This window comes from Passer montanus, unplaced genomic scaffold (assembly GCF_014805655.1).
Source record: "Passer montanus isolate IOZ18808 unplaced genomic scaffold, ASM1480565v1 scaffold16, whole genome shotgun sequence".
Lineage (NCBI taxonomy): Eukaryota > Metazoa > Chordata > Aves > Passeriformes > Passeridae > Passer > Passer montanus.
In genome coordinates this window covers 14,228,945-14,254,316 of record NW_024363160.1, presented here as the reverse complement: position 1 = coordinate 14,254,316, position 25,372 = coordinate 14,228,945, and the positions used below count along the sequence as shown (strand labels likewise).

The following is a 25,372-nucleotide window of genomic DNA, read 5'->3' as shown; positions in this document are numbered from 1 at the left end:
GTTATTTCTAGCTCCTCCTTACTTGAACTAAGGCTCTAAAAGGTCAAATAAAAAGGATATCGGCATCTTCTTTATTTTTTAAAATATTTAATAACATTTAGATTAACTACAACTTTTTAATTGCATTTGAATAGAACTTTGAAATGACACATTTAAATCTGTAGCAGTTAGCTGGAATTTACACCTAATGTTTATCAGAAGTGATGGCAGTGAAGCCCTGGAGAAAAGATTTTTGGAGTTGACCAAAATTATTTTATTGGATAATCTTACGCTCTTACATATTTGAAGCACTGAACATTAGTATTCGTTCCATATTTCATCCAATAAATAAAGTAGTTTCTTTTAGTATCAGGAAGCCTGACTCAAAAAGAGCATGGCTACAAAAAATTATCTAAGCAATGCCTGTAAGACAGCTTTTTAAAGTTTCACATGTATCTTTTAAATGTCTAGTAGTCATTTTCTTAAATGTCTTTCATGTCTGGAGTAGTAAGAATTCTTTAAGAGAAGTTCTTCTTCATGTTGCAGAGAAAAGCTGGAAATTACACTGTACAAGTACCCATGAATAGGACAAAAATAGGATTTTGGTATATATTTAAGCCTAGTTAGGAAGATTTTGAATTCCTACCCTTGATAATGCCTAGTGCACATGGAAAACAACTGGTGTTTCCTTTGTCATGGCATCCTGTGGTAAAGTGCTGATTCCATACAGTATTAAATATTAAATGAGTATATTTTGACTCTCACATTTTCTGTCTCAAAATTATGCTTTTTTTTATTATTAATCCCTTCACACTTGTTTTTTAGGCCTGAGAGATAAGATTTGCATAACATTCAAACTTCCTTGAAGACTGTGCATCATGGAAGTGAGTTGCAGTGGGTGCCTTATTAGGCATTTTTGGCAGTTTCCCACTAAAGATAGAAAACTCCCAAAAGGGGGAGCTGATTAAAAGTATGTTGGAAAATTATTTCTTAAAAACAAAAACACATTTCACTAAAGGAATAAATCAAGACAGAATTTCAGTTTTTTGGTGGTATTAAATTTGAAAAATAGAACAAAAATGAGAAGAATCAGACTTGCTGAGACTCATGTTGGAGATGAACTTAGCAACGGCTTTTGTTTTCTTTCTTCACTGTAAAAATCTCATCTAGATAAAATACAAGCACAATGCAATTATAGCTAGCCTCAGGAAAGAGCATTGACCAATTTTATTACAGTGCCAATGATTAGCCCTGGAATGTAAAGCTGAGAGAGGCCTATTAGGGACTTGGTTCATTAGAACATGTGGAACAAGGCATTCATAAGGCACCAATAAATCCATTAAGGGGAAGAGGGCTCTGAAATAGCCCTTCAGGATTTTTATTATTAACTACAACGATTGCTGAGGTTGGTGACGTCAGAAATATGGTTTTAGCCAGCACTTACTGTCCCTTTTAACTCACTGTTCTCCAGTCCAAGTTCACTTTGAAATAAGCAGCCATAACTGTTCTAGGTAGCAGAGCAGCTAACTAGAGCTGCTGTTAGGCAGCTGCTAATTCACAGCTGAAATTGGAGACAATAAAAGATCAGTGGAAAGTCTCATTTCTCACATTGCCATGAATCCTGCATGACCAGGATCCTGGATGTTGACTACAGCTTTTAAGTTCCTCACTCTTAGATAGACTCTAGCAGGCTCTTTCATTTTCATAAATCAAAATTTCTGATGCTGGTAAATCCTGAAAAGAAACAGCAGTTTGTTATGTTTGAAGGACATTTTGATAAAACTGTCCCGAGCCATGGCAGACAAGAAGCCTGTGCTGCTGAAAAATGGTACTGTTGTCTGCTCAAAGCTGGGTTTAAATATTGACCAGCTGCATAGAAAATAGATTTGTCAACAGCATAAAAAATAGCCTCTCAGAAACCAGAACATTTCTTTGCATCCTAATGCTTCTAATTCCCAGAGATATCGAAGCTTCCATCATTTCATGAAAGAAAAAATAGCTTCTATATCAGGAGTTTGAGATTTCCTCACTAGGGAAATGCAGACTGCTCAGATAAAGGATGCTTGATCCTGGTTGGTATTTTCTACCAAATGGGGGTACTCTTTCCAAAAGTGATTTTGAGATACTCACTGTTGGGTTTACCAGTCTTGTGGTACAAAACTTCCAGCTAGTTGGGTCCCAAAATGCTTCCAAGAGTTTCAGAGCCCCAGCACGCTCAGCTGGACAAGACTGGGGCAGAAAGAGGTGTTTCTCTGTTTTCTGTGTGCCTCCTTGGACAGAAAAACAACTTTTGTCCAGCCTGAAAGACTGTCAGAAGTGACACTGGCCAGGATTCGGAGCCTCTTTTTCCAAACGCCCGGCTGCATCACAACCATCACATGGGACTTGATAAATTTTTCATGCCAGAATTAATCAATTTCAGTGGGCAGTTTTCCTCACTGGCATGTATCCTGCCTCCCTGAGGCACTTCATCTGTCACAGACAAACGGGATGGGGATTTGTGGATGTGCTAGTGGGGTGGCTCTTCTCAGACCCATCAAACTGCATTTGCACATGTCAGGTCAGGAGTTTTTGGGTCTCCTGGGACATGTGTGGGGCTTTCCAGAGGGGAGTGCCTTCTCCAGGCATGTAGGCAGCTGCTTCTTTTGATGGTGAGGTGTTTTAACCCCAGTGTAAAGTAAGTCACATGCAACTGCTCACTTATTCCATCACCAGCCCCATCCCCAGCAGTAGGTAGAATCAGGGAAGAAAAAAAAAAAAATGAAACTCATGGATTGAGATACAAACAATAATTGAAACAAAGCAAAATATAATAACAATAGTGAGATAGAGAGAGGTAACAATAATGAGACAGAGATAGAGCCGAGATAAGTGATACCCAATACAGTGGAGCACCACCCACTGACCAAAGCCCAGCCCGAGCAGAGATTGGCACCTCCTGGGCAATTGTCTCCAGTTTATATAGTGGGCAAGATGCTCTGAGGTGTGGAATATCTCTTGGGCCACTTTGGGTCAGCTGTCCTGGCCATGCTCCCTTCCAGTCATTTGTGCACCTGCTCAGTGGCAGAGCCTGGGAAACTGAAAAGTCCTTGACTTAGGTTAAGCACTACTTAGCAACAACTAAAACATCAGTGTGTTAGCAACATATTCTCAGACTGAATCCAAAACACAGCACTGTACCAGCTACTAGGAATAAAATGAACTGTATTCTGGCCTAAACCAGGATGGATTGGTTTTTTTGGAGCTAATGATTTAAATGTAGCATGGATTACTTTTATCATGCACGGGCATAGCTCAAGAAATGGAAATGTAATGGAAAAGAAATTTATGAAAAGAATGACATATACTAGGGGTTAATAAAAGATATTATTTATCCTACAAATACTGAAACAAGAAAAACGCTTATTTGTGAGAAAGATTATTGCAGTGCTCATAATCCAAGCAGCACAACAGGAAAGGAAAGATAAATGAGGCATTTAGTTCTCATGTTATGCATATTACATGACATTCCCACCCACATTTTATAAACCAGAAAAGTATATTAAAAATTAGGCCAAGTATGCTTCTGATACATGATAAGCATTAATATGAAATTGTAGTCAAAATAGTTCCAATCAAACTATATTATTTGTTTATTTATTATTTCATTTCTAGCACTACTAATGTCATAAAAGTTTTCAGCTTGAAACATGGGTAAAAATGAAACATTCACAGTATCTTTTTCAGAGGCTGGAAACCTCACGCTTGGAAAGATTTCTGCTTTGGAATGTCTGTAATATACTGAAGTCTTAATACCATTCTAATTGGTACCTTACTAATTAGCTTGTGACTAGAATTTTAATTAGATGCACAATAGGTGTTCTTCTTACCTGCAGTGGAGGAGCTATTTCCTGAGAAGAAAAGTGAAGGGAAAATGACAGTGAAAGGAATCCATACAAGACAAATATAATCTAATCCCTATTATAAGAAATGTATACATTAATTACTATTTTTTTAAATTATGTCTCTGGAAATGTGTTCTGTTTTGTAAAGCACATTAAAGTTTGCTTTGTGATTTGCTTTTCTCCCTTAAAGAACAAATGGTACTTTTTTTCCTGTGATGTGACTTGTGCTGTGAGCAAACTGAGAAATACTGGAACACAACTGTAGTTCATTAGCTCAGGGCCAGCCCCAGGGACTGAGGTGGGCACATCATGGGCTCGAAGCAGGAGTCTGTAATCTGAGTTGAAGAGTAGAGCTGTGTACCTGTGAGCTGGGTCACAGGCAACAAGGCTGAAGAGGGAGATGCCCAGCATCTTGACAATGGCATTAGTTGAGCCTGGGCTGTAGCACGTTCTGGAGTTAAAAAGCATGTGAAAAGATGTGAAGATGCGGCTGAGTGAATTCCTGTCAATGGCAACTCAGAAGTACCAATACTCTGGTAGACGAGCATCATCTATCACTTTTGTTCTGTCAGGAAAAGACAGAAAGGAGGGATAGAATGTATCTGTCTGAAAGTACTGCCACCACTAATGTGCTCATTAGCTTAACGGCGTATACCCTGTTACAGAGAATTTTAAGATTGTCATTTGGGTGAAAGCTGTTTTAAAATCTGCAAAATATCTAGTGCAAGAAGAGTCCTAAAAACATAAATCTGAAGTTCCTCCCTTCTCTGAGGAAGACTGAGTTGTGGGATTATAAATATAAAGTTATTTGTCAGGCCTGGTAATCCCCCATAAGCCCAAGCAGTAAAAAGGGTGATTCAATTTCAGAAGGTAATGGGACATTCTGAAAAATGATGATCAGGTCCAGGGCATGTTTTCATATGAAGAGATATAAACAGTAAAAGTAAAGGAAGGATGAATTGCAGAAAACAGAAAAACAGTTAAAGAATTATTATTTTCCCCCCCACTAAAGGGACACTTTTAGAACAGGCTTTCTGAAGGAAGTGGAAAACATGCCATACAATTTGCATGATTTGAAAAATATTTTTTGCTACTAAATTTTGACTGGGAAAATTCTTCCACATGGTGAATAATGTCACAGGTGAGCCACATTCCATGCTCTGCAAGACATTTAAAAGCAATAGTTAAGGAATACTTTTCTCCAGGTGTCAATATGAGGCAAGTGAGAATAAAGTTGAACTCCGTAAGTTTTTGATAAAATTTGTAGCAATCACTCTTGAGACCAGTAATTACTTCACAAATGTTAGAGAACATGGGTGGAATGAAAACAGCAAATTATTAACTGGAGAAACATCTGTAAGATTTAAGTGTCAGTTGTGTCAAGAAGTGGAAGATTATGTCATCCTTGTGCCAAAATCAAATTATCCCAGTCTCAGTCAAATAACACATGTAGTATGTGGTCTGAAAACAAGTTGTAGATTGTGGAGTAATTTTGAATATAGGAGAAGTCAGAGAATATTATGATGGCCTATAACCAACTCTACAAGCAATAAATATTAATCAAAAATTGTGGTTGCTCTGAAGTATTCACTCAACTGCCCTGCTAGTAAAAGATACTATATTTTCAAAGGGCTTTATTAACTCACCTGTCCTATGAGATCTGGTCATTTCCCATGGCAAATTTGTCTCCTACTATGAGTTTTATTAGAAGCAGAAAGGAGTGGGGAGCTCAAGCCATGGTTAGTGGGATTATATTGCTTTTAATCTTTTATGGGCAGAGACTTAAGGCTGATTCATGTAAAAAAGATATTACTTCTTGCTGTCTAATTAAGATGCTAGTTGGGGCTGTCATATCTTGATGTATCTCATTTTGCAGGGAGGTTTGAGTCTTCCCTGACCCTCCAAGACACCACTACCTCAGACCAAAGGCTGAGTGACCACTTGTGTGAAGCACTATCCTGAGAGCTGTTATCTCTGCAGAAAGGGAGGATACATTAGCTCAGACTGCATGCCATGCTATGCACATCCCTGTCATTCCCGGACAAATGGGAGCACACTTGAATATGAGGTGAACTTGAATATCCCTGCAAGGAGGCTGCATGCATACCCTTTGTCCACTTCCTAGTGGGACTACTGCTCACATCTCAAAACATCCACCACAGATAGCACTTTAGCAGAGTCTTTATCAGTACTCTGAGAATTGAATAGGCTACTTGGAAAAGGCAATTATAATGTACCACCACTTCATTTGAACTGTGCAGTTTGAAAGGAAAAAAAAACCACAACAAAACACCTCTTATGTGATTGCCTTTCTGTCTTTGGAAAATAAAAGGAAGTGGATTTCTGTCTTGAGTTCTTTGGTGATGGTAGACTTCAGCATCCAGCACTTTTATCCTTCCTGTTGTATACATATGGAGGTTTGCTATGGGATGCAGTGCAATATTTTTGATTGCCGGCTTCTACAGAACATCTCCTTTATAACCTAGGTAGTGTGATGCTATTTTACACAGTCTAGTTGACATGAGGATGAAGATTAAAATGCAGGTCAGAAGTTCTAACCAGACTTGGCAGGCAGGAAAGGATATTGGTTCGACAGGGTAATTACCCATAGGAAGTGGTGATGCTGACACTAGTTTTAATTTTTTGAGTGCTGCTAAAGATGTTTATCTTCACTCTGAAAGCTTTGGTCTTTTATAGTTTGAATGCTGGCTGTGAGAGAAGCTGTCACTTTTCTCTTTGCTCTATCCAGCAGTAGTGCTCTTCAAAATAGTCGAAAGATTTTTTTCATCTGAAAACAGAAGGAAAATATATTCTTACTTCTGAGTCTTTTTGTGAAACTCATTTAATCAGAGATATACTGTCCTGAATTTGAATGAATTGGGAGAGTGTTTGCTTGAGTAAATAACGTGTATTATGTTATGGAGTAGAGATTTAATTGCTGTTGTTTGGTTTGGTTTTTTTCTGTCTCCTCCACACGGAATTGGCTAGAACATAGTTTTTGAGACTATAAAATAATATCCAAATCTTTTATGATTTCTTCTCTCTTACATAATTTAAACTGAGGATTCCTTATTTAAGAAAACCTAAAATGAATTTCAGAGCTTGTGTTATGTAAGCCAGTTAGTTACATCAAGCAGAAAAACTGAACACTGCCTTTGGGAGAGAGGGGCGGGAGGGGGAACAAATGCTTGAAAGCAGAGTCCAGAGAATGGAGGACAGTTTGGGGACCAGGTTCTGCACAAACCACGCCACAGAGAGGCTGGCAAAAGGCATCAGATACACGTGGAGCACCAGTCAACCTCAAAGGTTCTTCAGGATCAATTTTGGATGCTTATGTATATATTTTCAGTTTGGGAATAATATTTAATGTTTCCACATGATTCTGTCTTCCAGAATGATTGAAGATTGTGGGAAAAGAGGAAATACCATGGCAGAAAGAAGGCAGCTGTTTGCAGAAATGCGTAAGTACTTCCTGGAAATGTTTTGCTGTGATAGACCAAGCCAGTTGCTATGCAATGTCAGTAAAATTTATGCAAGCTTTCCACCTCAGATCTCCCTTGCACAAATGAATATCATGAGACCAAAACGCATGAAAATGGGCTGATTTGACCAAAGCAGGAGAGAGGGGTTTTCTACATCAGATTTTTTAATTTAATTATTTTAATCCATAGTTTTCTTAAGACAAAGATAATGGAGTACACAGGTTGCAGTGAAGAGGGATAAAGGTCTCCAAAGCTACATCTTCTTCTGGAGGTATCTCTAGTGGGTTGACCCCAGCCAGCTGCCAAACTCCCACATACTTGCTTAATCTCTAACCAGCCCCCAGAAGAATGGGAGAGAAGATAGGGAGAGCAAAAGCAAGCAAACTCATTGCTTGAGATAAAGACTTGATTAAGTGGCAGAAAGAGAGGGAAAAAGATTACAACAGAAACCAAGAGCCAGTGATGCAAAGGTGGCTATTCCCCACTTCCCAAAAACAGACTGATGTCCAGCCCCTCATGGAACAGTGTCTGCCTTGGAAGAAAAACTCCCCACCTCCTTCCTTCCCTACCCCAGTTTTATTGCTGAGCATGACATTATATGGTGTGTACTAATCTTTTGGGCAGGTGGGGCATCTGTCCTTGCTGTGTCTCCTCAGCCTCTTGCCCATCCCCAGACAGCCCTGGGAGGGGACAGAGCAGGAAACAGAAAAGCCTGGGTGCTGTGCAAGGACTCTTCAGCAACAGCTGGAACAGCGGTGTGTTATCTGCACATTTTAGCCACAGACCTGAAACACAGCACCATGCAGACTGCTATAAGGAAAGTTAACCGCGTCTCAGCCAGACACAGTACAGGGACTCATGTACTTCATACCCCACTTCAGTGTAATTTTTTTTTAGTTCCTAATGAAGTCTTGTGCTTCCTGCATGATAGTGCACCATACCAGCAATGCTCCTGCACTTCTGACAGTCAACTCTAATTTATCTTACAACCAATCCACTGTTTCTCCAGGAAATTCTGTTACATGTCACGTTTGAAACTGTCACTCTGTTACTAGATTTACCTGAGTTTTGTGTGTAATTACTAAGCTTCCTGTTGTTTGTCCCTGCCTTGTAGTAAACTGTGTCAGAGCATATCCCTGATCTTTTGTGGCAGACTAAGATGGGCATTAGTGGGACTGGAGTTATTGTATGTAATGAAAGGCCAGGTGTGTGCTGGTGAATTCAGTGTGTGTGAGTCCTACATCTGAGCTCTCCAAATTAAAGACTTCCCACTCAGATGGTCTACCAAGAACTGTTTTGGCCCATTCCACAGTGCCCACTAGCTCTGTTGTGCCCTGTAATTGTTTTAGGATCACACGGCACCTGCTGTTGTAATTCATGAATATTCCTCACTGATCTTTTCTCTCTGGTGCCCAGTGACAGGACCTGAGTAAATGGAATGAAGTTGTGTCATGGGAGGTCTAGGCTGGATATTAGAGAAAGGTTCTTCACCCAGAGGGTGTTTGGGCACTGGAACAGGTTCCCCAGGGAAGTGGTCACAGCACCAAGCCTGACAGAGCTCAAAAAGCATTTGGACAATACTGTCAGGCACATGGTGTGATTTTTGGGAGTATGCTGTGCAGAGCCAAGAGTTGCACTCAGTGATTCTTGTGGGTCCCTTCCAACTCAGGATATTCTTTGATTTGGTTGTCTCTTGTGTACAGCACCTTGGAACCTTGGAGGAAGGTGTTGTACTTTGGCCAGAATCAAAAAATATATTTGTCCATTATCAGAACATGCTGTAGTTTTAATTATAATTACAGAGGAGCCTTGATTTTTTAGCTAAAGTTGATAAAATAGGTACCATTCATTTCAGTTAATTTTAAATACTCCTAAAATATCTAGGACTTTGCTGTGAGGATTTGTGGTTTGTTTCCACAGTTTTGAAGGCTGTTTTGATGTTGGATTGTTTTGGAGGAATTAAGGAGGTGTTGGAAACATCAGCAGCTGGAGGCAGAGGAGGGACTATTTTCCTATATTATACACTAGTAGTTATAGTCTACTATTTTCTTCTTTCACATTTTAGTATTTTGGCATACTTCAGTCTGGTTCATCTCATGTGTGCTCCCCTTTTCTGTTTGCCTGCCTCTGTTCCTCCACCTACTACCTATGTACACAGAGAACTGGACGTTCCAACTAGGTAAAAATAGGGGAAAAACTAAATGTATTTTAGCCACATGCATAAAACACTGAACTTTGCATTCTGAGAGCCCATCAGATACCTCTGTGTGTGGAGGGTGTGCTTCACTGAAACCAGAGTTCATCCAGGGATTGCATTCAGCTGCATGCAAGCCCACACTTTACATGTGTAACAAAAAACATGTGCTCCTGATGCCCTACATATTGTGGGCCATGTGAAGCTTCTTAATCTTCTGATAGGCATAAGCCTATGGTAATAGGTAAGCTCCACAACCTGCCCATATCAGAGGGAGAAAATTTGTAATATAAAGGCTTTTGCCAGTGGTTTTGTTTCTTGGGATCTAAATCTACAAGTCTGTGATTAAAACCCCGCAATAATTGTACAAAGTGGGCCATATTCCAGACTACACAAGATTAAAAAATGGGGGGGAAAATGAAAAAAGAAATCCAACTTTTCAAGCCTTTTTAAGTGGGAAGTTTGTCCTGAACAAGGAATAGAAGGATTTGATTCTGACTTTAAATTTGGAACATTGTGATTTTCCCTGTATTTTGAGAGGTCCAGTTTGACCTTTTTTGTTTCATTTCCTTCAGAAGAGGCATCCTTCTAGTTCCAAATTACAAACATTTGTGAATTGATACCATAATCATTATCACCTTTTGTAGAGTCCTGTGGTTAAAGCTTGTCTTATTACTCAAAATGTTCTATTGAACATCAAGCTGCTAGGTCTTAGTCTTACCTTAGTCTGACCTGACATGCCCAGGTATATCCACACTGATGAAGATTTCAAAATGTACATCACTGTTGGCACATATTATCCAGCAGGAAAACAGCAGCCAAAGTTGCAGTGTGTCCCTTTGTTATTTTTGCAACTGCCAACAGTGTTACTTGACATGAGCATATTCAAAGGAAACAAAGTGAGGCACTGCCAGCAGGCAAAAGAAAGGAGAGGCCACTGACAATCCTGGAGGGAAGTTACAAATTTGCTGTCTCATTTGCCATGCTCAGTTCTGGACATCTTTCCACTTGTTTATCAGGACTCTCCATCATGTAAGTGATGGCACTTTTCTACAGAAGTTATTTGACAAATAGATCTCTGACTGTGGCAAAATGTGAATCATGACAAAATTAAATTGTCTATTCCAGGGTCTTATCAGCAACACCTACTCCCCCAATAATATCAAAATAATACCATCTACTATGTGTGCAAATAGTAAGAAAGAAAAAAAAAGGCAATGTTGCCTACAAATTTGTTTATTTAGGATTATTATCGCAACCTCAGAAGCTCAATGAGCCAGAGTCTCACTTTGATTTCACTCTTTAAATCTTGTTAAAAGGCTGAAGTTTTATAAAGGAGCATTGGAAGTTTATTTATAGCTTTCACTAAAGTTAAGAAGGGAAAAGTTACATTCATTTTACTTATTTTTCCTGTTAAAAAGGAAAAGCTTAGTGTTGTAAGCCCTTTCACCTGTAAAGACATTTTCTTAAAGCTGTCAATGACATACTAATGGAGAAGGAAAAAAACCTGTGTAATTTTAACTATAGAAGATATAATGGAAAAAACTCACAAAAATACTTCCCATACCTGATGTTAAGTAGTCAAAGGTAATTTCTTCTAGGAGCAGATGGTGTAACTGGCAAAAGGGAGTAGCTTGGGAAGATGGTGTGGGAGAATTTGGTCAGGAAAAGAGCAGAATTCTCATTTTCATCTCAGAGGCCAGAGCACGTTTGAAAAATTTGGGTCCAAAGGATGGCCTTATTTAAGAAAGTCTGGGTGAATGATGCTGCCACAGGCAGAAGGGAAGCTTCAGGCAAGGTTTATCAGGGAAAGAAGCCCTCCAATTGAGTCACAAGGTACAGAAAGGATTCCCCTCTCTCTGGAAACTCCTTCTCAGAGAGTAGTCTGAGTAGAGCTCGATCCAGTCCTAGTCCCAGATTTGGTCAAGAGTTTATTTCTTAAGCATTATATAGATGTAATTGATACTTTATATGACTTCATCATGCAGGATTAAGGATAGCAAACCAAATATATTTATAGGAATAAAATAAATATTTATTTAAATTTGTGATAATTTTAGCAATTAAACTATTTTAATCAAAATTGTTTGCCTGATAGTATAGATATTTATCACTACTTATATTGAACACTATTTATTAAATAAATTATTTAAAAAGTAGCTTAATAATTATTAAGTACAGATTGGTGTTACTCACCCATATCAACACTGTGGGCATATCTCTTCCACTTGACCTCAGGGAATAACCTTGAGGAGTGTCCCCAGTCAAGGGAGGAATTGCCACATATGTATCCAGAAGGAAGGTGTTACAAGTCCCTGCCATTAAAAAATGGAACTGAGCTTTTATAGTATAGAGTGATTGACTGTCAGTCAAATGTTTCTAGGCTCCCCTTGCCAGCTCAGCAGCTTCAGATAAGTTATCACTACTATCACTTGTTGCTTCCTTTATGAGGAACTTTGTGTGCCACATCCTCCCCAGTGCTGATTTCTGCCAGGCAAGACTGTTTTTCATGTCCCCAGAAGGTTTAACTTTGGGGTTGTGGAGTCAGGCTGGTCTCAGCATTCCTGTACATCTAAAGCAGCATGATCCACCTTCTCCATCCATCACTGATAGCTTAAGCAAATGGGAGAAAATTTGAGCTGTTTTACCCCCATTTAGACAGAGTATCCTGCTACAGATGCTGATGTGGCCCTATGTTCTGCAGTTCAGCTGAGAAATCTTAAAGCATTTAGGAAGCTTGTGTAAAAGCAGGGCTGTATTCCACTCCTCTTACATCCTGACTGTACCTTGTTTGGATGAGTTTGTTGGACACTGCGCCAGGTTGTGCCCCCATACTGGCCCCTGTGTCCTGTTTGTGAGGTAGCTGCCACTTAGTTTGTTCCCATCTCTTGGACAGCTGCTTTGGAAATGTTATCAGATCTTTACGTTGCAGCAGCCAGGGCCAAGCTCTGTGTGGAGCACAGAGCTGACCCTCAGAGGTCTCCATTGCAGAGAACATACATCCACAAAATAGAGAAAGGCCACACACCCCGTGTCATTGCCTGCTTCTCCAGATTGCCATAAGCCTTTATGTTAAAGCACAGTATGTTTTCTGATTTGGTTTGCTGGCAATACCTTGCTCTGGTGTGGCACGTCAGCTAAAGATATTTGTTATGGGCTTTTTTTGCTGAATATTAAAATTCGACTGAGGTTTTCCCTGCTGTTGGAGCCTGGCCAGTGTGTCTTTTAGCCTGCAGCTTGACCAGATTGTTCTTCAAAGTGACAGACACAGTGGGCTGACTATTCCTTGCCTTCCTTTCTAAAATTCTTTTAACACTGTAGCTCCTGATATTCCCCTTGTTACTCCTCGCTCCTCTCTACTGTCTCTGCAAAGGAGACAGCCTTGAAAATTGTTAAACCGAGGCAGCTCGTGTGTCCTCTTTGTTCTCTGCTTCCCTGCTAGCAAAGATACGCACAGGTCATATTCCATACAAATGTCACCGTTCTTCTCTTCCACTAGGGGCTCAGGATCTGGATCGCATCCGTTTGTCCACCTACCGAACAGCATGCAAGCTTAGATTTGTTCAGAAGAAATGCAACTGTAAGTATGCCAGCACTTCTTTCACCTGCCATTGTTACAAGCTTTCCACTGCACTCTCCAGCCTGTCCTTCACACCACTGACAAACCGGGACTGCGTGATGTGGCATTGCAAAGGACACTAATCAGAGTGCCTGGGCAGACTTCAAATATTAACCTGTTTATATAAGGAACTTACCTCAAATATGCCAGTGATTCAGTCATAGAAGGGTGGGGCAGGATACAAGCCACAATTTTAATTAATAAGTATGTTAACTGCATTCTCCAATGTTCTTGTGAAATAGCATTTGTGAATTTCTGGGCCCTGCAGGGCCCTGCAAATTAAATGCTTTTATAGCAGCTCTGTGAGAAAAAAATGCTGCTTTTAGACCTCTTCTATTTAGGGTGAAGCAAAGTAAGTGCAATGTTGGTCAGACCCCTCTATTTCCAGAAGGCCAGCTAGACACAGCTCTTCTGAGACAGTGAACCTGCTTGTAATGTCTGTGTATCTGTCATAATCCCTTTAGGTTTTATTGAGAAATTTCCCACTTGATTAGTGACCTTTTTTAACTTCTCTTCTGAGATTCAGTCTTTTTCCCTTTACAGCTGCATTTTCTATTAGCACAGTCACGTGCTGTGAGCTTTAAAGGCGAAATACATATAAAATCCATAATGGAGTGTGTCCTTTCTTTTCCATCCAAACTAGTATGCAAATACTTAGAAGGGCAGATTTGGGTATATGTGCTTTACTGGACCTTTCCACACCAACTTAAAAAAATACCCTAACCAAGGGCACTCTTGTCAGCAGTAGGGAGAGGACCAACACAGAGAAAACAAGTGAGCTTTAGTCCTCACATACAGACTAGAATGACAGCCTGGCTATGCTTGTGCTACACACAGTGGTAAGTATGTTAAAAAATGCTCACTGTAGATAGAAATTTACCACCCTGTTAAGTTCCTAGTTTTGGGGTTACATCTGTCTGTGTTACAGAAATGTTTAGCTTATGCTGTCCAAACATACAGGAGAGGCCTACTTGTAAAGCAAAATATTTTGGAGAGTATTTACTGTGTTGTTAGCCACAGAGCGGATCGTTTAATCACTTTTGTAGCACACTTCTCATATTTTTAATATGTCCTTAGCTGATGTATGAATTGAAGGTTTGGTATAAGGCATTATAAGCAGTCTGCCAGACACAAAACCCAGGTGGGGTTTAGTACCTGCCCAGCAGCTGGTTTCTCCCATTCAGGAGCAAATGTGTTGAAAGATGCTATTATGTTGCATTCAGTTGGTTTTTTGGGTTTTTTTTTTAATCTTGTGTTTAGGAGGATGACATTTTCACTTCATTTTCATGGTAACAGAATACAGTAGTCTGAGGTGACAAAAGTATCCAATTAAATGGACGGTGATAGCAAAGTATGTATGCAACTGCATGCAAAGCAAATTAAAAAAACCTAAGGGCTAACTATAGCCTCCTTGCTGGGAGTGTCTGTCTGGCTGAAAATATACTGGTTGTTAATTTTAATTTTGTGCCTCTTATTTATGAACTGTGATCTGCTTTTGTGGAACTGTTGGTTCTCCTCATAGTGAATTAGTGCAGATGCCCTGCAGTTTGCCAGCTTGTGCCAAGGAGCTCATGGATGGGACTTACCTTCTGGTCTCCATTAATAACCTAGGAGGAGTAATTTGCTGATCTTGTTTAAAGATTTATACTGCATCACTCTCTTCTTAAGGAAAAAAAAAGTAAAAGGAGAAACTTGTAATGTCATGCTAAGTATTAGGTTCTGTGCAACTTAAGAAGTAATGCCTGCTGCTCTGGAACAGGCTGGATTGTGTGTGTCTTTTCACCATCAAGTACAGTTTTCCTCTCGTTGTTTCAAGTAGACTGCTGCTCTCCCAGATGAGTTTCTCTTATCATTGGGAAAAGAAGTCATTCATTCCCTTGGCAGGTATTCAAGCAATGGCTGTCCAAGAAAGAGCTGCTAAACATAGAGTCACTGAAGTGAGCACTGCCCTTGAAATGGTTAATAGCAGACCTCTGGCTCATGTCAGCTACTGTTTTGGGGGTTTTTCCCCCTACAGATACTGTCATTATGCACCACCCAGCAGTAATGAGACAAAAAAGAAAAAGGGGTCATGGGGAAAAAAATCCTTTCTGCTGCATCTGTGCTGCTTCATTTAGGGTAGAATATAACAAGAAAAAGCTCAAAGACAGTTCTGCTCCACTCCCAGTGCATAGCACCTCCTGTCACTCAAGCCATCCCTGTCTTCTTTCAGCTGTGCCCTCCTGCCCTGCCCTGGCACACTAGCCCAGAGTTACTAGGGAAAAATTGCTTTGAAAGACTGTATTTGAGGGGCTCTTTTAAAGAGCTAATTTAATAAATGGCTGAGAGTTGCTCTTGGCTACAGGCTGAAGGTGTATGAGGATGGAAGCAGAGAGCTGCTTTGAGTGCCAGAAGTGTTTGTTCCAAGGAAAGCAGAGCAGAGGCTTTATTAGCACCATCTTTTTTACCCGGAGGTGCCCATTAGCATAGGCAGTCATGGGATATCATTTAACAGGCAGCCACACTTGTCACACACAGTGCACTGTTTGTTTCTGCTGCCTTCAGTGCAGACACAGACACAGGTTCATCTCCTGGCCTCCCTTTGAGAATTCTTCTCTCAGTACAAAAGGTGGTTTTTGCTGAAACCTTCAACAGCAGGCTGGGTTTTACTGGCAAATAGGCAGTGTGCAATGGGCAAAAATCATATTCTCTCCATTGAGCCATTCTCTCTTGCAGTGTTTCTCCTGAAACTGGTTAAATTATCTGGGAAAAAATTAGAATATGACTGTTTGCCACCTTTTACCAGAATATCACTACATATGTTGCACCTTGAGTACTACCACTGTTGATCAAATAATTTGCTTTGTAAAATGATTCCATTTTCATAAGAAGTAGATTTCTTTGCAGATATTTAGCGAACAGTCTTCAAAAGTGCAACTGTATGTCTTTCTGACAATTCTATACAATTTTGGGAAAATACTCTGTTTGTGGAAAGTACTTCTTTTATTAAAATGTCTCTGATCATTTTAAAGTGACAGTTCAAATCAAAGTGTGAAAAAATCATTATCAGTCATTGCAATTATTTGTCAAACAGGATTGAATTTAATCCAGTCCAGCCTTGTTCTTCAGAAAAGCAAAAAATTCTTCCTAAGCACTCATGAAAAAGTATATAAATTTGAAACATCTCTGATGTTGTCTTTAAAAGAAAAATTCCTGCAATTTAAGCATTCCTCTTTACCTAAGTTAACACTGCAAATAAATAATAATAACATTTACAAATTATTGTTGCCACACCTCTGAATCTAGTAAGTGCCCAAATGTGAGATGCAGTGTATTACAAAAACCACAAAAGAAGGAGACATGCAAAATTCTGAATGCAGAAATTCTAAAAGCTGGGAAACCTTGTTAATTCACCATGAATAGAAACTAATTTTATGCTTTTTATTTCTGCTGACAATTTCTAAAATGGGAAATAATGAAAAGAGAAACTCTGTAGGTAATGTAGGTACTTTTGAGGATTTGGTGGGTATAGAAAGAGATAATTGCAGACTACTTGCTGATTGCTTTGCAGAATTCCTGTAGCAATAGACCTGTTGCAACAGCAAAGTCTTCCCTTAGTTATAAATACCAGCACAAGACATAGATGCCTTTTTTGGGGAAAAAACAAAAATTAAAAAAGAAAAAAAATACTAAATTCTGGAGAAGATATTGAGATTTGGGCATGAATATTCCAAATGAATGTGAAGACTTGTGGACAGATGGACCTTGGAGAACACATTGCTAGTGATTATGTCATCTTGAATCCCAGAATGTAAAGCCGGGAGTGCATGAGCTGACTGTGGCCACTTTACTGGTGGATGGTCTTGGATATAGTCTTGGAAATAGCAGCATCCTAATAATTTGAGGTAAAATTTCATTATTTGGGGTAATAAAAGAAACTAGGAAGCAGGTACAGGAATCTGATCCAACATGCTACATGTTTATTCCAGTCTGTACTGTACAAAATATACCAAACGGGAATAGCTGACCTTATCATACAGATTTTCTAAATGTGCTTCAAAGGTGGTCCAAGATAGTGCACACTGCAAGAATCAAGGAGGGAGATGCAAAAACTACAGGTGAGCACCGTGAGGTCTGAAACAGTCACAGAAAATCCTATGAACCAATGTTGCTCTCACCAAGTCAAACAGGAGAGTATTGTCCTTTACTTCACTGCAAGTGCATCATAGCAGGTTTTGGAGCACCAGAGTATATTCTCAGCAAACGCAGCTCCTGCTCAGCCCCCCTTGCTGTCAGGAAAATGCTGTCTTGACAAGGATGATTTGCTGCTGTTTGTCCATGGCATCCAGGCACAGAAGCATGTTAGGGTTTCCTAAAACAAGGATGAAAGACCCATGACAGCAGTTACACCTATGTCTCAACATCCACCAGTATCTGGAACCACCAAACCCACAATTTATAATTTTTCCCAGTGATCATTGTGCCACTGATTTATTTTAATACTTCTTTCTTGGTGAATTTATTACCATGCTGACATGAAATACCATGTTCACATGAAAATTCCCTCTGGAGTATGGTGACAACCAGGAGTAGGACATAACAACATCATAATCAAAACCATTATACCATTAAATATCACGCACTAATACAGAACTGTATGGCTGGAAAACTACTGCTGTCCTTGATGAACTATCCTAAATGTGTTGTGAGATCATTCTGTGCCTGTGACTGCAAAAGCAGATTTTGCTGATTTCCCTAGATCAGAATAAATCATTGACAGTTGAAAGTGTGAATCAAAAGCTGTGCTGGTGATGGTAACATGTGGCAATTAAAGCAGACAAAAGGGAGCTTGTTTTTCTGGCAGTTTAATCTCAACACCTTAGGGCGTTGGTGTCTTTGCTTTTCCCTTTACTATTGTTCAGTGTGAATGATTTTTTGTTGTTGTTGTTTAATTCTTTTGGCCTATCCAGGTTGTAGTACAGCAGTTTGTTTTCTATTCATAGGGAGCACAGCTGCCATGACTGTGATGGAAACCTTATGTATGTCCAAGGCAGTCTCCTCCACCTCCACCTTCTCTTTGTTCTGCTTCCTCTGGGCTTGTGTAGTCAAGCTGAGGCATGTAGGCATGTCAACTTAATCTCTGTACATGCTTTTGGGTGCTTCCCTGATCTGATCTGCCTTTTTACATTTGTTTTAAGTTAGGATAATTTCTCCCCTCCTGAAATGTAATAATTTCCTAGTGAAAATGAATGACAGTTACTGTAATTACATTATTTTTAGGTGCTTTTCTTAAAGCTCTTTTCTGTCTGTACTCTTAGACCTCCTGTAATGCTTCAGCAAGCTGCTGAAAATGGGTTTGTCCTAGAAACTGACTTTCTGGGTATGAAATGATGAGATCAGCCTGTATGAGCTACAAGCCCCCATCATCACAGCAAGCAATTTTTAAAAAATTATTTGATTTAACCTAAATAAAATTTCTAGGGCTTGGGGTTTGACTGTATTTTTCTATGCTGGGCTGACACTTAATGTATCATTTTGTCCCATCCCATTCAACGTGCCATTCACCACAAAATGAAAAGTCACATTATCTGGTACTTGTAGTAAAAGGAAAGGATCTTATAGTAAAAGGAGAGAATAAGCAAGTCTTGAATTCCACTGGAAATGGTGCGTGCCCTTTGTGTTATCCAGTGACTGAGGAAGTTAACAGGACACCCAGGCTCAACTTTCTTCTTCTGCATGAGAAAATTTGCACCAATTTTACACATCCAAAAGAGTTCCCTAAACACAAAGCTAGAGGACACTCACAAATGTTCCAGTCTGTCCTATTGATGTTTAACCATCAAATCCTTCATAGTTACATGTTGATTGATTTATGACCATGTAACTGCTTCTCTTTACTCAAATGAGACCTCTTGCCAATGCAGTATAAAGACATTCATCCTTTGACTCAGTGAGTATTGATTTGCTCAAATAGAGTGCACAACAAATGTGCAAAGGCACAAGAATCCTGTGAAGATCCCTGCCATTGCAGGATGTGTTCACTGTCACTGTCCTGTCTTTCACATCTCAAGAACTGTACAGTCCATGCAATTCTGTGCTTGCCCTTCTTTTTCTTTTACTCAGGATGGCCATCAGAAACAGAGGCTTTGAATTATGATGATTACAGAATAGTTTAGTTTAAATAATTTAATTCTTCATCACTGTAGTTTCCATAGTTAGTGCTCTATTCTCATTGTTGGGTTTTATCCTGTTTTTCATTTCATCTTGGAAGCAATAAAGCACAAGATAGTTTCAGGCTGGGTCACAGAGCAATCAAACTGAATGACAAACAGTGTTGCCTACTTGGGAGGTGCAAAAGGTCTGCTTGGCTGCAATTTGAAGCAATCTGCCTCTTGAATTTGTGATCATGGGAGTGTCATATTCTTCTAAACCCTGAGTGATCAGTCTTTTATGAGATTTGCTTAAAATCCTGTAATTTGGAAAGAAAATTACTATTCTGCATTCTGATTTTTGTTCTTTATTGTTGACCACCTTGTATATTCTATGATCTGCTTATTCCTATTAGATAAAGGTAGAAGCTGGAAATATTAGTTGTGTTCTTTGTTTTCTATTTTAATGAAAGCTGAGTCTTACAAGTTCCCTTACAGTGACTGACATTATTCACATGGCTCCAAGAAATGTACAGCTTTAAAAAAAAGGCACTCTGTATTACAAGAGTCATGATATTGTTGTGTAAGTTACTAATTCTGGTATCCTGCAGTATTTGAAGAATGGAAAGTGAGATGAGTTAATGATTTTAAAAACTTTTTTGTTCCTTTGTCTTCATCAACGACTTAGAGACTAAATGCTTCTGGAATTGCTAGTACTGTTCCATATGGGTTTCCAGGCAACTATGGAAAAAGGATGCATATATTATACATTCTGCATTATGCATCAATTATTTAATCAAAAGTTCAAAAGGGCTTGATTTAGCATATTCCCTGCAGACAAATCCTTAGTCTGTAAGTGTTCGCTCAGAGCACAATATCCTGAAAATAGGTTCAGATTTTCTTTTCCTTTCAACTGTAAAAGTTTATTAATATGCTTGACAATCATAATAGCTGTTAGAGAGCTGGCATATAACCTGTATATTTGGCATGTTCATTGAGGGACTGCTGTTCAGCCTTTTCTTCAGTGTTAGCATGAAGTGTACTCCTGTTATATAAGAAGGTTGTGTTATCTCAGATGTCCCTGAATATTTGCTCTTAAAGGTTGCCACTGCAAGTCTGTCTCATCCAAGACTGAGACAAGTACTGTTAGTGGATATTTGGAATTAATTTTAATGTCAAAAGTAGTGAAACAAGGAGATATCTACCTTAAAACTCTTACATTTTCAGTTGCTTAGAGATTGATTTTTCAAACATCCCCATGATTCCAAGTGGCTCCTGTTGAAAACAGGAGTTGCAGAATATTGTCAGCTAATATTACTCTGTCCTTTAAAGACGAAAATTACTGATTTGGCTTTCTTCAAGTCAGAAGTTGACAGACACATGGCCTAGGTCACGTCACAAGTATACCTACATGCTGCCCTCTGCAACACAGGTGGCACAGCTCTGCCTGAATGAAGACAGCTTTTGTAATTGGATCATAGCTGAAAATCTCTTCTTACTGACTTCCTGAACTCTGTGAAGACTGCCATTCACTGTGCTATTTCTGATGGCTTTCCTGATGAACATGTAAGGTTGGACGGTCTGTTCTGTTCCCCATCATGTCTCTGAACATCTGTTTCTGGTAATAGGCATCACTCACCTTTGTCTGGCTGCCTTTGGCTTATTTTCCCCAAGACAGAAAGTTTTTGTATCCTATTTCACATTGGTCCTCTTAATAAATACTTCAAACAAAAAGAAATTTATTACTAATTATTCTTATTAATATTATTATCTTGGTAATCTTGTAGACAGTCTAAAAATTGCAAAATGTATGTAGACATACTGTTTAGTGGAAACAAACCAATACCTTGGTGATCACAGAATCATTGTATCTTCTGATTCTTTGTGTGAGAGCTTTTTCTTCTTTCACCCTCATGTTTTTCCCCTCAATCTGTAGCTGTGTTTTTAAGTCTCCTTCACTATTTCCCTGTCCCTTCTTCAGCTTCATGTCATTATCTGTGGCATTTGCTTTGTCTCTGACTTCTCTGCAACCCTTATTCCCTTATCTGCTCTCTCTTTTCTTGTTATTCTCTTGGTTCCAAGAACCTTTTTTCAGGCAAACCCTCTCTTATACTTGAGCCTTTGCTCCCTTTCCTTGGGCTGTTCTGATCTGTCCTGTTTGGGTCTTTTGCTGGGTCTGCCCTGATGTCATGTGAGCACTTCCATAATGTGTCAGAGTGCATTAAGCAGTGTGACTTAATGACCTGTCATGTACAGGCCATTCTCTCAGGGCTTTTTCTGTATGACATCCTGTTTATGTGGCAAGGGGGGAAAGAAGTAACAAGTCATCTTTGGAGCAGTTATCAGTGAGTGTGGTGATCTTGGTCCCTTGTTCCTAAGGACCTTCATCTTGAAGCCCTGTGTCTCCATTCTTCTCTCAAAGCAATTATTCTTGAGGAGTCATACATGAGCTCAGTCCATACATACATGTTTTCTGTAGAGACTAAGAGACAGCTTTTATGTACTTGCACATTCCCGACAGGATAAGCCAGACTATTTTGCCCAATATGTGTGTTGTAACACTGCATTCACAGAATCACAGAATTATTTAGGTTGGAAAACACCTCCAAGATCATCAAGTCCAACCTGTGACCCATCACCGTCTTGTCAACTAGACCAAAACACTTAGTACCACATCCAGGCATTTCTTGAATACCTCCAAGGATGGTGACTCCACCAACTAACTCCTTGGGCAGTTCTTAACAACCCTTCCAGTAAATAAATTCCTCCTTATGTTTTGAACTCCTTCACCATTGCATCCGCCGAGTTTGGAATTTTGCTGAATTTTCACTCTCTCTCTGGTTTTCAAGCCATCAAGTCAGCTCAGGAGAACGAGTAGGTACTGTACAGCTTTCCACCACCATAACCACACAGTCTGCACCATCTTCCTGCCTAAACAGCCATCACAGCCTGACACAGAAAGTCTGATCTGTCTCCAGCCAATCCTCATTCCTGTCTCCAGTAGCTTTTACAAATAAGCTCACTGTGGAGCCAGCCCACTGTGAAGCCAGCCACAGACAGTGATGAAAGTTCTTAGCAATTATAGGATTCTTCAGCAGCAAACAGTCCCCAGAAGGAAAATCAGAATGTGGGACCTTATGTCATTTTTTTATAATTCCCTTCTCCTGTAATTCCCAATTAGTGGATTGTTTTGGTTTTTTTTGCATGCTCATTTGTTTTCAGTTACATTAAAAGTTTGTGTAACTCTAGTAATATAGATCAACTTCATAACACCCAGAATATTTAGAGAGAAGCTTTAACTTAGCCATTATATCATATTTTACTGCATCTAGTTTTATTTTCATTAAGTCTTAGTGGAAGATTTCATACAGCAAGTATCTGGTATGCTAGGACAAATTGTGAAAACAGAAGATGTTGGCTATAAAAATAATTTCCTGCTTTTATAAGTGTGAAAGAGACTGCACAATATAATGTCCTCAGTGGGTATTGTTATTAATACAGTTCTGGGTCTCTATACAATGAACATTCAGCTTCCTGACATTAATGTTTGTGATATACAATGGCTTTATAGAGGCCTTTTTCCTTGTGCTGAATCAAGGCACTCCTAATGTGAATTCAGACTGAGTTGTATCTGTGATATTATTTTTGGCTGCAGAGGTTTTCTAGCAGAGTGTTTGGCCCTTTAACCGAGAAAAGTGTAGGCTAATTCCACAGAAGTTCTCTGTCTGCTCAGCCTTTTCTTTGGTCCATGTGGATGGATGGATGTCTCCTTTCCTGACAGGGAGTAAATTGAAAGTAACTCTTTTGAACTCATTGACATCACTATGGCACAAAGGAAAGAATGAATCAGTCTCTCAGTGTGTATTGTTTGAGGAGGTTGAACTCAATTTCTGATAAATGAAGTTGACACTAGTATCATACTGCATCTCTTGTAAAGGTCCTGATCTTCCCCAAGTTTAATTTTCCACAGTTCATTCATCTATATTTTGCCTTGAAACTCTTTTATTTTGTCTTGGATTTGCAGGATGTCTTTAAGGACTGAGTGTGTAAAATAAAGGATGACAGATAAGTGGCCATGTACATCGAGACTCTTACTCCATCTAGGGGCCCTGACAACATCATTAAAGAGCTTCTGTCACACACAGGGGGAAGGATGGATGTGTGAAACTTCACCTAAATCTCATTTATCTGCCATTTCACATTCTGCAGTCTTGTTGCCTTTCTCAGTGTGGCTGGTTGTTGAGCTATGTTTGTATCAGCTGTAACTTTTCTCCTTGGCCTAGTCCTTATTTCCTCAAGAGATGTGAAGTTTTAGAGCATGGTATTTTAAGGGGAGACACTGCAGTTGCCTTCTGGTTTGGGAGTCGTGGTTACTGGGGGAATGAATCAGCTGGGGAAATGGAGCACCGACCCACTCTGGCAGAAGGCATTGCTTTGAATGTGAGTAATGTCAGGAGAGAAAATCTGGAAAGATTGTGTGAACACAAAACCAGAATTTAGTCAACTACTCTGGATAGTTTATCTGTATAAGAGGCTGCCTATAAAAATGAAATTGATACCCCAGAAATGGATATGCCAGATAGCAGGATCCATCTTTCCCTCTTTCCAAGCTGATTATATTCCAGGAGATTTTGGGGCAAGTAAATTGCATTGTTTTCAAATGTAATGCATTGTTAAATACCTATGAAAGCTGGAACCTATGACAGTAATTAGTAACTTGATTACTAATCTCAGCAAAAGGTTAAATAAGATCAGTCTGAACTGTCCCTATGACTTCAGGCATAAGATGCTTTTTCACCAAAATGTCCTGTGTGTCACTTGAATGTCCTGTTTCATAGCAGTGTTCTCACTCTCTGCAGCTGAAGCTGGTACTGGGATTTTGTCCCAGGAACCTTCTGGACTGAACTAAACTCTTCAGAAGAGGGAAGAATATGGTAGTGGTCTTTAGTATGTCTCTTCTGCTCTGGGGATGAAAAATGCAGTTGTGGTATCAGACTGTTTACCCCAGCATTAAGTTCAGCTTAAGAACTTCTCTAATTATTCTTAATAGATGAAAATGTTGTGGGTCAAATTCAGTCCATATTACATAAGAAAATATTTAAATGAATAGAAAAAGGATCAGGTTAATAATTTGCATATATGTAAAAATATAATGTCTTTTATATGCAAGAAAGTGCACTATTCATCTTTCATTAATATTCTGTACCTTGTGTTGCTGTTTACAGTCTGACCAACCCTAAATGATTTTTAAACATAATACAGAAAACAAAGTAACCATGGATCACACTGAAAAACAGGATATATGCCAAGGAGGGGGTTTGTTTTCAAGCAGTTCCAAGTGTATAATAGCTGGTCATTATTTTTCATTGACCTTTGTGATATGACTAAACCTTGAAGGTTGATAATGTAATCTCAACTTGTTTTCTATAGCTATTAGGTAAGAAATTGTTGCAAAGAACTGTTAAATCACATTTTCCCTTATCATCATGAGCTATTTTTGAAAGGAAACAGCAGTTAATATGAGATTGGGGATAACACCCTGTATCCTTAAGCTGGTAACGTGCACTGCTTCAAAATTAATGAAAAACGTAAATAACCCAATTTGTTAACATTTGCATTCCCTCTGTGGTTGCTTTTGGCTGGTAACCGTGCCAAGCAAGCTGTAGTCTCCCTGTGGCATGGGGAGTGTTTTAGTGGGGGATGGATGGAGCTGGCAGCGTTTGTATCAGAGGGGAAAAGGAAACTATTGATGAAAGAAAGATGTGGTGTAATTCAGACTTGGCATTTGAAGAAGCATACTGCTGGAGAAGATGTTATCGCTGTAATAAGGGCATCCAATATGAAGGCATTCTGCCTTTTCCACCGCTTTGGCATTGTTTGCCTGTCACACGTGATCGCCCGTACAGGACATGCACACCGCCGCGTCTCTTGCACGTAGCCGCGATTCGACTGAACACAGAGACCAGGCCATTTTCGGGAGACAGCACCGTCTCTGATCCGCGCTGTCTCGCCTGACACCGTGCCAGGAGAGAGTTAAAATGCTGGAGCGAGCGTGGCTGCGTTTAAAACACACCCAGGAGTGCCAT

The 25,372-nt window shown here is 39.5% G+C and overlaps 1 protein-coding gene across 35 annotated transcripts in view; it reads left to right on the top strand.

The window, feature by feature from the left end:
* Positions 1–25,372, top strand: part of DTNA (dystrobrevin alpha) — a 222,850-nt gene that overhangs the window by 118,293 nt on the left and 79,185 nt on the right. For 34 of the 35 annotated variants that reach the window (XM_039703021.1, XM_039703020.1, XM_039703015.1 and 31 more), the window contains 2 exons: positions 7,257–7,324; positions 13,039–13,119. In XM_039703021.1, the coding sequence (XP_039558955.1) occupies positions 7,258–7,324; positions 13,039–13,119 (148 nt within the window). In that variant the 5' untranslated portion in view covers position 7,257. Of the gene's footprint in view, positions 1–7,239; positions 7,325–13,038; positions 13,120–25,372 lie in introns of those variants that run through there. The other variant, XM_039703023.1, reaches the window with a different exon arrangement.